At 42.0% G+C, this 17,555-nt stretch overlaps 1 protein-coding gene across 8 annotated transcripts in view; it reads right to left on the bottom strand.

The window, feature by feature from the left end:
* The window catches only part of CLASP1 (cytoplasmic linker associated protein 1), a gene marked incomplete at its 5' end in the record, with an annotated part of 163,393 nt that overhangs the window by 61,073 nt on the left and 84,765 nt on the right, over positions 1-17,555 (bottom strand). For 4 of the 8 annotated variants that reach the window (XM_084264749.1, XM_084264746.1, XM_084264750.1 and 1 more), the window contains 3 exons: positions 5,260-5,427; positions 7,042-7,061; positions 8,565-8,679. In XM_084264749.1, coding sequence (XP_084120875.1) covers positions 5,260-5,427; positions 7,042-7,061; positions 8,565-8,679 — 303 coding nt within the window. Of the gene's footprint in view, positions 1-5,259; positions 5,428-7,041; positions 7,062-8,564; positions 8,680-16,326; positions 16,351-17,555 lie in introns of all 8 variants that reach the window. The other 4 variants (XM_084264745.1, XM_084264751.1, XM_084264748.1 and 1 more) reach the window with 2 other exon arrangements.

The raw sequence follows: 17,555 nt of genomic DNA, 5'->3' as shown, positions 1-17,555 counted from the left end.
AAGAAGGTGCATTGTACAGACTTGCAGAGGTATTTCTCTTAAATGAAAGATAGTGGGGAAAAGCATTTAGAACCTGAATACCTGGGAGGTGGGTTAAAAGGTGGTTTGAATTTTAAGACAGCAGCAGCTCCAGGTCTGTAACTGAAGCTCACTTGTGATCCTCAAACATGTGTAAAACCATATCTTTATGGTTTTATATGCACACAGATTGAGACACATGCACATTTAAGGGGTGCTTTAAACTATATTCTTTACTTTGACAAAACCCTATATCAACAAGAGTCTTATCTCAGATCTAGCAGCTATCAAGTGTTCCATTTCTCACAGCCTAGTAAGGCTCCTGCCTGTCACCTGTGCCATGGGAGCTCAGCATATGCACGCTCTTCATCTGGCCAAATGCAAAACAGAAGATAGAAGATTAAACTCCTTTCATAGTAAAAAGCAATCCCACTGCCATCAGCTAAAGTTCTGCCCAAATAGGAGAAACAGAGGTAGGCACTCAGAAGGTAGCTTAACATCAAGGATTTGAATTTTATGTTTTTATAAAATGAACAATTTAGGTATTTAAAACAGAATTATTCCTCTGTTAATTCTGTGTTATTTTGATATGAAAGATGCTTGCAGAAAGTTATTTAACAAGCTTTATATCTGGTAGAGAATACAGTATTTTCATAGGAAAAAGAACAGCAGCTAATTGACATGAGTTTAGCTTGAAGAATTTAATCTCCCTAAAGTGGATTTCCTTTGCTGTTTCATTGAAAAGGCAGTAGCATATTTTAAGTGTTCACAAAAAGCCTTTAAGGAATTTTCCAATGCATAGAGTAACATCTAACCTACCACTGTGATGACAATGTAGCAGACACAGATACACATAATGTGAACCTGCTTTATACTAATACTTTAACAGTATCCATCTATTTATAAAAATAGTGCTACTTGCATGCTTCAGAATATATATATTCTTATGAATCTTTTTTGGTTTGTATACACAACTGAAATGCCTACACTCAAGCTAACAAAGATCCCCTGCAGTGCTTTTGTGGGTTCATCTACATTGGGTATAGCATCCTTTCAGGCAAAACAGTACAGAACAAAATAGAAACCTCCATATTGAGGCTTTAAATCTCAAATATAGACTTCTGCCAAATTCTTAGTTTGTCAAATCTCTCCCCGTTTTGCAAAACCCAGCTCATCTCTCTCAGATGAATTAATGGTTCTGATGGGTGACCTTTGATGTCAGACAAGACAAGATGAACTACTGACCAAGTTGATCAGATCACCACAATGTCTAAAACTTCTGCGTTAGATGGTCTGAGAAACAGAACACACTAAATAATATGAACTGGATGACATTAGAGTCTGTGAGTACAGTAATTCCACCTCATATGTACAAGGAAAAAAGCTGACAGGTGAACTGCAGATGAAAGCAACACTCTGAAGCATTCCACACAAAAACTTGCTTGAAATTGAGGAATCTGTAGAAGCAAACTTCTCATTCTTGGGTCTCGTGCTTATGTGTAAATAATGGCAGCCTTCACATCAGGTTTGCACAAGCAGTTATTTCTCTTAAGTAGAGATTTGTCAATCTTCTCTGTAATACAACCCTACTAAAACTAGCAAAGGCTTTTTAGAGAGGGAGAGATGTGAATGATTAAAATGTATTGATGGATGCACACAGCCCATTCTCCTTCCATAACAGCTAACAGCAGCAGCATAAGTATGAAAGAAAACGCCCTTTAACTGGATGAGAACAGACTAGGAGGATGCCACAGATGAAGCACAACACTGACTGCAAAAACAGAGCATCCAAAGCAAAACACTGGGTACTTCATGTGCAATGGTCAAACAACAGATTTGCATGTTACTGGATACAGATACAAAAGCAAGGAAAAAAAAAAAAGAATGGATTGAAAAGGACTGAAGCATGAGTCTGTTATGGACTCCCAGGCACCTACCCCACATTTTTCCTGCTGTGGTGTGTAGGGAGGATTGGGTATCAACTGTTTGGAATATTTTCTTTGGGCACTGCCAGCTGTAAGGGCCAGCAGTGTTGTCACTTAGACAAGTCTCTTGTATTGTCACAGCCTGTCTTTGCAGGCAGAAAACACAGACATAAATCTTAACCTCAGAATTCCCCATCCCCAGAAGTCAAGCAGAAATTAAGTAAATGAGTAACAAAATTGATTAAACCCAGTAGACAGGATGAAAGTGAACAGCATGCCCACAGCCAGCTCTGGGCTGAGAGCCTAGGACAGGACAAGGATGGTTTTCCAATAAAACCCCATCTTTCTAAATGTGTCCTCTACATTTAAGTTTTGCCAAATTCATCTGGAAATACAGAGCAGTTGGATGTGATTCACACCATTATTAAAACACACTATTAAGCTGTCTTACATCAGATGCAAAATACCACCACCAGAACTCAACAGTGCCCCTGTTTACCATCTACTGCTTGGAAGAAACCTGTATATTTCATTAGGGTGTGATTTTTAATGATTCTGAAATGGAGACTAAAAAAATCAGCAGATGCTTCCTTTACACATCAATACAAGCATCTTAAAGAGCCTGTAAACGCTGCCAGAACAGCCAAAGGAAAGCTCTGCAGTGGGTACACCCAGTAGAGGCAAGTCAGGACCTGCCTTCAGCTTTCCAATAACCACACACAGCGCAATCCCAACAGCAAGAGTGCTGCTGCACAAAGCTGACTGCCATTCTCCAAAAACTGGAGCAGGTACAGCTGGCTATCTTCAACCTCTCACTCCTTTCAGATCCAGCAATCAACTTCAAGCAGGTCAACTCTGAATCCCTGGGAAATGGACATCACTTTTTTTGAGATAATGTCCTAGAAAGGGCCTAAAGAAATGCTCATGATTTGGTGGATTACACTCTTCCCTCCCTCAACAGGTTAGCACCACCAGCAAATCTCCACTGAAGAGACAGCAAAGGCCAGCACTTAAAATTGAAACGTGCCACAGAACAGGCACACATGGTGACCACGCAGGACCTCACTGTGCCAAACAGCCACACTGTGCTGCCTCCTGGAAAACAACTATTCTTCAAGGTTTGCAGCACACAGAATGAACACAACTTCATGGATACCTGTGGTCACCATGGAAGGGCAAGCTACCAGCAAGGTAGTGAAAGCCAACAGGCACCCATGTGCAGAGGCTGTGTTAGCTTCTGGCTGTCCTACAAGGGCCTGAAAAACTCCTGTGGATGGCTCCTGCACAGAGCCCAGCTGCACCCCGGGACTCACACCACATGCTGACTCCTGCGCACGCAGCATCGGTGTGGCTGCATCTCGCAGTCACCCCTGCAACACCACACACGTCAGTGGATGAGTTCCAGACAGGACACAGGAACTGCCCCTTTCCAGCCGCCTGCTCTGCGTGATGGTTCAACACCCGCGGCACTGCAACGTGACACAGGCTAAGTAAGCACGTGTATCAAATACACAAACAGGCCCACAGAGCCCAGAGCACTGCGTGTATACATTTGATGTCATGTGTATGCTCAAGCACCGGCCTGAATTAGACTCTGAAAAGGTTTATCAGCATAGTTAGGATCAAGGTGAGTGGGAGTCTATTTAATGAAATGAACAAATGAAGAAAACATCAAGGAAAGATAGGGACTAAAGCAACACAATCAGAAAGCATAAAACACTGTTAGCTACTATGTTATGAAGTAATAAAACCCATGGAATAATGGTACAAAGATGATAGCTCATAAGCTATCACCATCCAAACCAGTATGACTGTTTTCAAGATCCAATAAAGGGAACTTCTGCAGCCGAGTGTTAAAAGCACCACAAGTGCCAGACTCTCCTGCTCTAAAGAACAGGCTGTGGCCATCAACTGGGTGGGCAGTTCGAAGCCACACATCTGATTGAAGTGTCAGAGCTCTCTCCCACTCCCAAAGAAGCAGCACTGACTGTGTTCACAGGGAGTTCATCAGAGCAACGGGGTAACAAGTTAAATTTTCAGAAGAATTCAAGGCTCCCATCATACACCTGAAAGCAGGCAACCCAAGAGCAAGGACTTCTACACACAGCAATTTCCCTTCAGAGGCTCCAGACTGTTTCAAATCAGACCACATAATGTAACGATCAGCTCAAGCATGTGTGATGATACTACCCATCACTGGGGTTTTTCCTCCTAAAACCAATGTTATTCTGCAGTGATAGCAGAAGAATTACTCTAATATTTTGGAGGCCCTTTACAGTTTAAGAACAACAATCATAAACACACAATGTGTTCATACAGAGGCCAAAAAATAGCTCAGACATAAGAACACTCAATTTTGAAAATTAATCACAATAAACATGCAATATTTATGAACCATAACAGCATATACACTCATTTCAATATATGTGAAGAATGAATAAGATACTTCTCTATTAACACTCTAAATCAAAAGGTGGCAATTGCATTTTAAATTTAAGCTAAGGCAATAGTGAAGTTTGGCAACAGCAAGGATATTTCAACTGATTTCAACATACTACTAAGTTCTTTGGAGATATAAAATAATTTAGTAACAGTATTATATAAAGTATTCTACAAACGTTTCAAACTTCTGAAAACATTTTCATTTAGAAATGAAAACAATATCTACTTGTTCAGACAGCACACTGAATACCTTTTCACCTCACATCAGATACACAAAACCTTATATATAGTGATGCTCAGTCACCTGACCAAAAAAAAAAAGTGTGCTGATAAATTTGAAAATAAAAGCTATTATACAGTATACAAGCAGTTGCTATGACAACAACATTGGAAGCAGAGTAATTAAAGCATAAGCATGAAATACCATCTAAAAATGTGGCTCCAAGACAGAGGATAAGAGAAGAAAATCATTTAAGCTGCAAAATTTGTGAAATAATCCAAGAAGGTGCTCTTTGCCCTTGATTCCAACTGACTGTAAGGATTACTCAACTGATTTCTGACTAATCCGTTGATGCCAAATGAAGTGTTTTTGCTGTGATGCTTATTCATGACAACTGTTTTTACTGCCTGATCTAATAACATCGCTCACACTGCACTTCAAACAGAAGGCATCTCGTGACATCTTCAGGCCTCCTTTGAAACTATAGCTCAACCTGGAAAACGAAGATTTCTCTCCTACAAACCACAGTCACGTTAACTTGCCAGCTGAAAAACTCAGAAGAACAACAGTAACACATAAACAGTTTTCTAGTCAACAGGAAAGCCCCTCTTTTGAGCAGGCCTGTCAGCATGTCACTGCGGTGACTACCCTTACCTAGTCCTATTCTGTTGGGACTGGTCTCTCGACTGCATCCCTGGCTCCGAGGGATCTTGCTGCGCTTCTCTGAAGAGGATGGCACCGGCTGGACTCTGGACGTTCCACCGCTCAGGCCACCATAGGCGCTTCCTAGCAGCTTACCCGGAGAGCTAGACCGGCTGCCAGCTACAAGAGAACCAGAGATAAGGGGAAAGACACAGTGAAAAACCCTCAAGATTTTAAATACTCTGACAGTAAAACTGGAACGTAATCATCTCTAAGAATTTCATCCAAATAATCCAGAAATCTAGTGGGAGTGTTACTCTTGGGCTTTTGGAGAAGACTGGGGTAAGCCCAAGGACAAACACTGCAGTGTATGAACACCCCTGCCAGCCTTTCACATGCCTGCAAAGATGCCAGGAGCGCCTCGCTGCAGCAGCACAGTGTTCACAGGCTGCTTCACCTCCTCGTGAAGCATCACAACTTAGCCTGCACGGAGCACTGTGCTGCAGCAAGCTGGCTTCTGGCACAGATAACGAGCTGCATGGTAGCTCAGGCACCTTCACCATACACTGCAGTCATGTCATGAATTTCCTGCAATGATTCAGTGAAGAAAAATTAAAAAATACCATCCTAAGAGCAGTTCAGTATGACAAGGGGTAAGCCAAGTGAGCCTGTCACAGACATGTTGGCTTACATAGGTCTGACTGGTTAAACTTAAGCTATTTAATTTTCAGCTGGACAAGACTGTTTAGTAAGTTGAGCAGTTGGCCTGTTATTTTTCCTTGTCTGCTTGAATAGTCCATGGCGATTTTACATTTCTTCTAAACCATGCTGTCTGCAGATTAGTCTACTAACCAAGGTTTATTTACATTCTTACATCGCAGTTGTAGTAGATATTTTTATCTGAAATAAACTTGGTGTTTAACTCAGAGCTAAATAGCACTATTTCTTCCCTGTGGTTCTTCATTTGGTAAGTTGTTTGAAACTTAAGTACTGCAAGCTTAAAGGTAATCACAAAGAACTGTGAGAGCAGTAGAATCAAGACTGGGTTTGCTTCTTCAGGTATATAACAATCACTGAAAATGTGCTGCTGCTATTACCATTCCTGATGTTGAATTTGTTTGCTAAAAAACCCAGGAAAGTACACTTTAAAGGGTTCCAAGAACATACTGGGGCAAGCTCACAACCTGTTGGGTTTCTCTCTGGAAAGTATGTGCACAGCTCCCAAAAATTTCAGTTCCAGATATTATGACTAGCAAGAGTTAAATAATATTATTCTGTCTTAATTTAAGAAGAAATGCAATTCTATTAACCTGATGGACAACACCATAATACGTGTCTTATTTCAACTTGCCCCCTCCAATTTCCTGGCCAAGCAATCAAATCATGTACTTCACTGCTGTGCGTGGTGTTGGTTCCCTGCCCTCAGAAAATGAGAATACTTGTGACAGATGCCAGTCTTGCAGACAGCATCCACACCCTGAAAGCCAATAGCCCTCCCAGCTACGCTGCTGCCATCTCACTGATGTCAGCAGGGCTGCTCTCAAGTAACTGGAAGAAAAATTTAGCACTTGGGGTTTAAGATGCAGCAACGAGCCAGCTTCAATGTGCAGAACGCAGGCTTACCATGTTTGGTTACTATGAGAATACAAAATCACTTGCCATACACATTTGGATTTATGACTTTAAGAAAATGCTTTTTAAGTCTCATAGTTAGGGGAGAGCAAGGAAAGCTTAGCAGTTAAAACATGTGCAGGAAATAACACAAGAAAGCAAGAAAGGGAAAACTTTTCTTACCACCAGCAGGATTAGCTGATCTGGATCCTTGATTATGAGGGCAGACCAAAGGACAGGCAAAAAGTGGATTAAAAGACAGCAAGACAATACAGCGTTCAGCATGCGGTTTATGCTATACACAATACAGACAAATTTATTCACAAACATGTCACTCCTAAAGCCTCTGAATAACGCAGTGAGTTAACGTGTAGACACAACTAATGATTCCCCAAGGTTGATCAGCTGCTTAGCTAAATATCAACCAACACAGAGACACCCAAGTTCTGCTCTAAATTATACCCCAGCCAGCACTGCAAAATTGCAACAGGGTCATCCCCTGTGTGGGCATAAAGAATTTGTTCCTTCCACCATATAATATTTGAACCAATACCTTATTTCATTAAATTCTCAGCTTAAGGGTAAAGATCACATCTACTTGGCTAGGCTGGAATTGGGATTCAGCAAACTAGACCAAGGGAGCAGGTTCAGATATGTCCATCCTAATGCTTCATAAGGCATTCCATAAAGAATTAAACCCATAATCTTTGAAACCTTTGGGTACTCGGCTGTTCTTTAAATACTTCTGTGGCTTCTCTCATCTGGTCTGACTGACCATTTTTCACCAAACTAAGTTTAGGAAAAAAGGTAATTTCTGGCTTTGGATCAGTTTTAGGTTCAAAACTGAAGATGCCTGTTTAGATCAGCATACCAAAGCCCAAATTCTTTCATGACTTCAATGTAAAGATTTCCATTTGACCTCATCCTGAATATAATACTTCTCTCTTCAGCTCTCCTGGCCTGACACAGGTCTATAAACTGCTTCCCCATATCTCCAGCATGACAGAGCAAAGCAATGAGAGCATGAGCAGAGAAGGGCTTTTAAATAAAGGTACAAAGCAAGACAAGTCCTCAAAACAAACATGTCTTTCCACAAACCCCATCTCTTCTTACCCACAAGCTTGGAAGCCCTCAAAACACAAGTGGACTTCTCCCTTGCCCCAATTTCTTTTAAAGTCTGAGTGACAAAATTCTCCTTAGATACACATGACAAAAATGCAAGGGCACTGTAGGTATGGCTCTGAGGATAAAGCCAAGCCTTGCCAGGAAGCCAGAGAGTGCAGATCTGTCATGTGAATCAAAGAGCAGGACTCTCTTCCCCATTTCTACACAAAATTGATAATGTCCTGTTTTCTGTTGATGCCAGATCACATTAACTTAGACAGCTCATGTGTTACACATAAATACAATCACAGAAGCAGGAGAAGCTTGGCAGGGCAAGAACCCAGGACAGTGTTCAGCTACAGACACAGAGGGTGTCTCAGCGGGTGCAAGTTTAGCCCAACATATTTCACAGTGATGTGAAATTCTGCTGTGGAGCTGGTTAAAAAAAAGCCACAAGGAAGAGTTCAGACTGAGGGGCCTATCTGGCAGCAAGAGTGGAGATTCCCGTTATTACAGTGAGCCCAATCTTCAGCTTGATGCTACCACAGTCCAAGAGAGAAGTATTAACAGCTATTTGTTCTCCTCCCCCAGAAATAAAACACTTCTTACGCTGGGACTGGGAAACTACTTTAGCCCGGCTGCGGCCTCGGGTATCAGCAGGCGTTGAGGTGACGCTTGTGGCGCTGCCAGAGCTCTGTCTCCTTGTACGAATCCGACCTGGAGGAACGCAAAGACAAGCAGACTGTTAACAGGTTTCTTCCACAGGCAGCAGCGGCGTCTCACATGCTGTTCTACAGGGTTGCTATACATATACACAGTTAACCAGGGTACAAATGAAAAATTTTACAGGGGGAGGCAAAAGCTTTCAGTAGACTGGCTGAGATGCAGGGAAGGGAGTGGAAACACAGTCACAGTCCAGGAATCTGAACACTTTGCTTTCTATAATGCTAGCAGCCAGTTTAACTTAAAAAAGAAAAGTAGTTACCCCTCTGTAACCTTTGCTTCTGTTCTATAGTAGCTTCTTTACAAAGGATCAACAGCAACAACAACAACCAGCCTCCTAAATGCTGCTTCCTATATCAAATTATTACTTTCTGACAAGGCGATCACCCTTTTGGAGACGGGTGTGACAGGTGCCCCCACAAATTCCATCGCTGGGATTTCCAATTAGCAGCTTGGTGCTGTCCACCCCGTTCTACACACCCAGGCTGGCACACACTCCTGCAGGGTCTGCTCAGGCCACCTGACTACGCTTTTATGTCAGGCTCATTGAATTTTCCCTGCTGTTTACAGAGCCCTCCTATTTATCCCAAGATCAGTGTAACTTTACTTGTAATGGAGAGTCCCAGTTAACACAATCAGCATTGTGGAAAAATGATTCCGTGTGCCTGCTCTTTATTTAGGGAGAGAATGGATATAAAGTCTCAAAGTGTTCTTGGTCCTTTTTTCTGTCCTTTCCTTGTGAAAAAGCCACAGAAATTTGAGCTAGAAAACCTGATGGTCATCAGTTCATCCCCATCCTGGGGCAGGGCTGTGTCCTACAGAATGTTCTTTCCAGTGCTAAGCTTCAATTATCTGTCTCTAGTTAATGGGAAAGAAATGATAATTAAGAGAAACACAAAGAAAGCCTCCATCGGTACTTTTCAACAATGCAGTTCTCAGCCAAATCTGAAGCTGTTTCTCAGGACTAATGCCAGTGCTATCCTGCATTCAGAGGATGACTTCACATTTCAGGCATAATAATCAAAGGAAAAAACCACAACAGGTTAAGAGAAGAGTTTAGACAACCGCACCCACCGATTACAGATATTCATCTCCTGCCCTTTATCTCCACCATAATCATACAGAGAAGATACACACTTCCCACCCAAAATAAAAAAAAAATTAAAAAAATAAAATAAAAATCACTTTACATACAGTACACATGCAGGACAAGACAACAGCAAGCAGCCCAGACTGAACAGGTTGAGAGCTCTGTCCTTCAAGCCTTCAAAATATTCACAACACAGTCCATGAGTTTGATGGACACAGAGTGTTTAGCTCTGAGAAGAAAGCCTAGGCTTGTTTGCAGGGAAACGTCTAGAAGACAGCTGTACCTCACACCTCTTCACCCAGCACCTAGTTTTAAAATAGCTCAGTAGGCAAGATTCCACATTCAAACAATTGCAGAAGGGACACAGAAGTCGTCATTAGCACAAAACTGGGAAAATTATAAACAAACCCCTTTTTTATGACTGGCTCAACTAAACAAGCTCTGAGCAGGTGCCCGTGGGTCCAACAGTCACAAACCTGGCTGCTGAGCTATTCTTGCCACCAGCAAGTTTGCAGATCTCCTCTGCACCGAGGACACTAACTGTCCCTTAACAAATGGTCAGGCTGACACACAACCAGAGACAGCTCTCTACTTCTCTGCTGGCTCCTTCCTCCCATGTTTGGCACACGTGCAGCTACACACAGATGAACAGGCTACAGAGCAGGCATGCATGGGAAGCCTCAGAGCTTCCTTTCATTTCTCACATCAGGAGGGCATTGCTGGTGGCAGCAGGGGTACCAAACAGTAAACAAGAAGTTAAACCTGACCAGTCTTATGAGCCAGTAGTGAAATTAACTTACATCCTTCCAGAAGACCAACAGGAAGCCTTGGCATTGCATAAAGTCTTGGAGGGTAACTCAAGCTGGAATTCACCATTGCACACAGTAACAGAATTATAAAACACATTCAGTGCTGTATATGGGACAGGAAAGGGTGCAGATGTCTTCTCCTCTTACACACAGGCCACTCTTAAGATCCTTAAAGTTTTCTGCTATTCTTTCTGCAGTTATAATTTCTTTTTTCTTCCTTTATGAGCAGGTGACTAAGAAGGAGAAAACTGGGACAATACATCACCCTCCCACCTTAGGAAATCAAAATCCTAAAGTTATATATAAGAGAAACCAAGCCTCTGATGCCAATTCAAGGGGACTTTACGAAAGAAAACTGAGCCAAAGGGTCAGACTTCGTTAACATGTGGTTATCAGGAAGGTAAGAGAGCTCAGTCTTATTTTGAAACCCCTGAGAGTCAGCAGACAGACTCCTACCAACTTCAGCAGTTTCTGAATGAATGAATGCATTACCAGGAATGGAATTCCTGCTTTCTTTTGGACTGATGGAGTTGCAGGCTGATTTTGGCTTAATGTGTGTCAGAGAGAATCACGTGGGACAAAGAGCTGCTCTTGCACAGGAGGAACAGTCCCAACACTGACACCAGTTTTCTCATCTTTCCACAGCAAATAATGTGATGCCACAGGTAACAGCTCACCCGAGGAGTATTTCAATTTCTGAAGCCCATGGGATCAAACAGAACACGTGGAGAGATGCCTCGAATACAAGGTCAAATCCTGCACAAAGTTACAAGAAAGAAGTGCCACCTGGGATCAGTTACATGTGTCCCTTGAAGCATGAATTAATATAGTCTCCAAGGTTTTATTTTCTGAACTTTAAACACCAAGCATGTACTTTTTCACACAGGTAATTAATCTTACTTGAAGCATCCAAATGGTTTAAATAAGTGACTCAAAGCTACACTTCAAGAAAAAAAATTAAGATTTTAAATTCTGCCCAAGTACAGTTTTTAGCTGTAAACCAAAATATGACCCATTGGAACTCAAAAATACTTTAGGCAAATCTCTATGAGACAGAAAACTGGAAGAGGAATTTGGGATCTTTCATATGTTAACTGATCTTCACACAGAGGCACAAGAGTAGTCTTGCTTTATCCAAAACCTATTTGCTTTATAGCTATGCAAGATGAAACAGTATTTGTCTGGCCTGAAAAATCTCAAGGTTTTTACTACATATTGTACCAAGTATAGCATATATGTCTAAGTTCATCTACACAATACAAATGTGCCTACTACATTCCTTCCAGGATTTCACCTGCAAACAAAAGTCTGCACTCACATCCAAGAGTTATCTGCACACAGGGCTGTGTGCGACTTTCTTCCTATCTTTCTATCCCAGACAGAAAAACTAATTTCAAGTGAGACTTTAAATAACATACCAAATAAGTTATTCAGACTACTTTGTTGTTAAATTCAAGCAAACACCTCCCTTTCCAAAGCTTTCAAGTGGGTTTGTTTCCATATCTAGCTCAAACTGAAGATGTAGCAATTCATATTTCATAACCATTACTTTTCTGCTCTTAATATAATTATTGCATCCTGACAACAGCAGCACAGCAAAGGAACAGATAGACTGCCCCAACTGGTTTCCAAAAACCAAAGAAGAATTTTCATTAAAAAAGCCCTTGATCTAAATTTGACATGTGACACCACTACTGGTAGAGAAAGCATTTTGAAAGACTCCATATAAATGCTTTGTGTTAAGAAACCATTTGTGGGGGGGCTTTAAAGGGGGTTTTGGTTTCTTTTTTTTTTTAAATTGTCAGTTTTTACAACAATCAATGGACCAGAATCAATCTTGAAATGTCTAACATATGTCTAAATCTAGAAAGGTTTTTGTTTGCTTGGGTTTGGGTTTGTTTTTTCCCAAAAGGAGTAAGCAAAGGAAGATGCTGATTTTGCATCACCACAAGAGGCTTCATCCAGCAGCATTGTTCTGAGCTCCTCTGGGAAAAAACTGCAGCATCTCCATCCTCAGTACTCAGAACCGACACAGACCTTGTGAGACCCAGCTTGTGCACTGCACTGAAGACAACAGCTTCCCAACAGCCTAGAAATGGTATAGAACAGCTCCACAACCGAGTCTAATCAGTTCCATGCTGTGAATAACAATACCCACACCCACACAAACTGCATCAGAAAGCACTGGGATGGTAATGGTCTCCTCTTCGTGGATCAGGTTAATGCATTTGGGTTACTCAGGACCAGGTTTTTCCCCAGCTTGGAGAAACACATTCCTGCAAGAGTTTCCAGCACCCTCCCAGCTGTGTCACTAAATGGCACGTGGACATCCAAGAGGCATGCACTCATCCATTAAAAACATGCTTTAGACCTAAATCTGTAAACAGCTTTCTACAACAGCCACTGGAACAGTTTCCATGCATATTTAGCACATGTCCAATGTTATACTAGTGTAAGAACTGACTCTACACCATAATTTCCCCTGAGAATTTGCCCTTAGTAGAAACCATCAGCGTCTGCTGCCTCTGGGTTCTGCATGAGAACTTCCTCCCAAGCAGAGGGCTGAGGGAGCAGCAGTGCCACAAGCACAGGCACATCAAGCCAGCACCTGCACAGGGCTGGACTAAGAGAACAACGAAACCCACTACCCCAGCATTTCCACTTAAGATACCACACTTGGTCATACCTTTGAATCAAGCCTTGCCCTTGAGGACAAACGAGTTTTAAGTCAGAGAAAAACACAGGAATGGCCTTTCTTAAAACATGTGTTACTCCCAAAGCCTTTGGTAAGGCTTAAGATGTCCAACTGAGCAGACCACTGGTTTTAAGCCTAAGTTTTCTGAAAACTGTAATAAACCAGATTTTATGACCTTTCTGGTGAATAATAATATTAAAAATTGTGCCACTGACTGTAGAAACAGCTCATTTTGTTTTAAACCTGCCAGTTTTGAGACAGACCAGCACTTATGCTTCCCTCTCTTGGGTGAAAAGCTTGTCTAAAGGGCTGGTCTTTGTGCTGCCTTTTAAAAAAGGCAGCCAGAAACACTCTGAACCATTATTCTACACTGAAAGCCAGCATTATGCACCTTTTTTAGAAATAATCCTTGAAAAGCCACTTAATGAGAACACAAGCAGAAACTTTTCTGAGCTTTCCTTTTAATCAGGTATAACAAACAGATTTAGGGCACAACTTGCACAGCACTAGCTGGGAAGTCCTGATCAACTATAAAGGTTTTGACCTTACAAGCTTCCTGCCTGCAAAGCTCTTAATGCTGTTCAAGAGCTACCCACACACAGAGGGTCTGGGCAATCGAGACACAGCCTCACAGCGCAGAGACCGCAAGAGACCTGCACAGACCTAAGAGGTATACAGACTCACACTCCCTTTCCATAAGGAAGTACAGTTCAAGAGCATTTGTTAACTGGGATGATGCTACTTGAAATCAAAGGGCTGATATTTGGCTCTTAACTTGTGTTCTTGCCACTGGCATAACCCGCTTTATCTTGCTCCTGTTTGGAGATGTCTGGCTCAAAAACAAAACGCTGAGGAGAACTGAGGGCAGAGCAGAAGGGAACTGCCAAGTTCACACAATGCTGGCTCCCGGCTGATGGGAAGGTGCAGAACTTTTACACTGCGGCTACAGAAAGCCATGATGGGAACCAGACTGCACATTTAATGTCAAGTTGAACCACACAAAAAACCCACAGGGATTTGCTCTTAAATTACTTACTGGTGACCTGCAAAAAAAACCCCAGGGCATGGGCGTGGATGGAATTTCTGCTTTATGTTCAAAGAGTCTCTCTTGCATACGCAGGTATTTCCAGAGATGTTTTCTCTTCCCCTGCCCCCACACCATGCAATTTTTACATTTCTGTCAAGAATATAAAGTTCTGCCCTTCCTGTGGTTTCTAGCGAGCCCCACAAGATCAGAGAGCTGGCAGAAGAGCTATCTTCACTCATCTGCAGGACACACCAAATCCTGAACAAAGGCTGGTTTTCCTTTCACTGTCAACAACGAAAATAAAGATGAAGAGTTTCAAACAGTGATTAAACTCATCCTTCAAGTGATCTGGCTGCAGTGTGCCACATAATCCTCCCTGACCTTCAATCCCCTAACGAGAATTCTACAGCAAGAGGAAGAGACAAGATCGGGTATTTCACAAGGGAGATGGCAAGCTCCATTTCGAAATATTAATCTCACAATCTTTCCCCTCAGGCAACTTGCTGGTTTCTATTACAGGTTTTTACCAAATCAAATCTGCTTCCAATGTCACTCAATTGGAAAAAAAAAAAATACCTCAAACAACCCCAAAGCTAATAAAACACCCTCCATACCCTTTTGTATAATGACAATAAAGCATTTAATAAACTAAAAATAAAGGTACTCCAGAGGACAGCTGTTGGAGCAGGCCTCCACAAATACACTACAGCCCAGGAGAGGACTGAGACTTACATAGGGTATTTCATAAATTAATATTAAACCTTCAATGTTTCAAAGTTAGCCAAAAAATAAAGGTTTGAGAACTGGGGGGCAGGAAGGAAGAAAAGGAAAAGAAGGGCCATCAAAAAATAAAAAAGCCTCCAAATTACAGCAATCTGGAACTTTCTTCTAATTTGCCATTTAGAAATAGAGGTGTTTAGGCCAACTTCATATTCCTTATGACAGATCATAAACTACAGACACTTGCTCATGATGCAGAGCCCATCCATGTCTCAACCATAAGTGCCAGTTCTGAAAGTGGTAGAGACCCTTCCCGCGAAACAACAACTCAATGCATCAGTAATAGTCAGGAAAAAACACACACGTCACAACGGCACGGTGGCACTTGTGAGAACACCACAACCAAATACAAGCAGCCATCAAGGATACGAGCACAGTCCCACCAGACAGTAATAGATCCCTTGAAAAGAGACTCGCATCAGGAAAAAACGGGTTTGTTGGGGGGTGTGGTGTCTTCATTATGTGTAGAAGGCATTCTTATTTTCAACTCCTGTCTACCTCAGAAAAAGTGATTTCCCAGTAATCTTTTCTACTTGAGAGAAATAAAGAACAAGCTTTGATGATGAGCCAGAGAACCAGACTGGGAGCCCTCCCAAACTAGCAGGCTCACTGTTCTTGAAAAAGTGCCTTTCCTCCAACTGCCTTCGATGTAAGCCATCTCGCTCAGACAGTTAACAACAAAAAGAGAGAGCTCAGGTTTAAAGAGGTTGACTAAATATTCCTTCCCTAGAGATCATTGTTTACTGTCCTCATTTTTCTGCCATGTGATCATCTCATTCAATTCTCTCGCTGCCCAGTCTCTTTCCAAAAGCATTTGGCAGTTGTGACCTGAGCTTTGGATGGAAAAACACAGCGAACCTTTGCACATCGTGGAACAAGAAAACACAAGCCCTGTGTTCTTCTATTGACTGGGTTTAGTTTTGGTTTGTTTTTGTTGTTTTTTGTTTTCTTTAATCTGTGCACAGGTCACCTTCAACCAAAAGCAGTGCTTTAAATACAGAGACCCCCAGACAGCTTTGTGACAAAAGTCATAAAAGCAGATTAGTGCCTATTAGTGGTGCAGAGCTTGAAGAGAAAGTGAAGAATACCCCATGGCATCAAAATGAGCAGGACAACCATGCAACACTTCATGCAGGTCACCAGTGAACATGGATGAGAACCAGATAACACTTTGAGAACAGAGACCAGGTAGGGTGGTACGACTGTGGACACACCTCAGTTACACAGAGAGACTGCTTACCCTCGGATTTACTGGTAGTACCGTCTTTAGGCAAATTAAAAAAAACAAGGAAAGGGTTAATAGGGAAAATTAGTAACGTTAACAGAAGTGGGCACTATATATTAGCTACAGAAATATGTAAAAAAAGAATTAACAGAAATGAAAAGAGTTTGACTGAGCAGCAAATCAAAGCTTGATATATCTGAAGAACACGTTTGCAGGCTTTCCCTCCTGCAACAACCAACCTTTGCCAAACTCCGTTTTCTCTCTTTGCCTCATCGTTTCTCTCAGGAATGCACAGGTGACAGTGTCCCTACTGGCTCAGAAGGAAGTAGGCTCCTTCAGGAGCAGCTGTGTCTCCAGCACTTAGCACATATGCTGCTTTTCTCCTGCAGCCTGTTTCAAGAGCAAGGCTAATGCTCTACCGACTCTCCCAGCTTCAAGGGCAAAGCCAGTAGATATTTTCACCCGCCTTCTGTTCTTCATGAGATTGGCTTGTTCAAAAGCAGTTTTGCCACTGAAGACAGTATGCAGCATGACTGAAAAACAGTTGCAGCTGTAAGCCTGAAAGCATACTATTATGCGATCGCCTTCATATTCCATGTTGTTTTCTCTGCAGAGTATCTACATCTTGAGCAAAGTTTGAGCAATTGGAATCAGAGTAAGAATTCAACTTCTGAACAAAATACAACTGACACACTTAAGCCAAGATAAAAGTTTAGACATGAAAGAAGCCTGTCTACAAGAGGAATCGACAGAAGCCATCCCTATATAATTCACGAAGCCTGCTTTATCTGACTAAAGACCATATTCCCTTACAGTAAGCAGAAGAAACCTTTCAACTGACTCAGTGAAGACAATCTACACAGCTTAAAGATCACCAACTTCTGATTTTTCGTCCTCTTGCAAAGGCAAATCAATGGCAAGTCTGGAACTAGATTAGCACGGGACCAGCAGAATGAGAAACTAGCTCAGATGATCAGCTCTGCTCATAAGTGAGTCGAAGCTCTGCAAGGATGGTGTCAATCACCACTTTGCATTCCCTCCTGCATGCCTCCATCAACAGCATCTCCAGGAGAGAAAGATCAACTGCAACCTTTGTTGTAAGAAACCCTATGGCACCTGGAAGTGCTATACAATGCTTTGAGGAAAAAAGGCAACATGTGGCTATAGTCCCAAAAGAGTCAACCTAGGAACAGATACTTATATCCTGTATGGTGAAACGGGAAGGACCATTTCTTTTGGCTGCT

The sequence above is a fragment of the Gallinula chloropus genome (genome assembly GCF_964237585.1).
Source record: "Gallinula chloropus genome assembly, chromosome: 5".
NCBI classification, from domain to species: domain Eukaryota; kingdom Metazoa; phylum Chordata; class Aves; order Gruiformes; family Rallidae; genus Gallinula; species Gallinula chloropus.
Note: the sequence above shows the minus strand (reverse complement) of the source record. Positions and strands in the feature narration are given on the sequence as shown.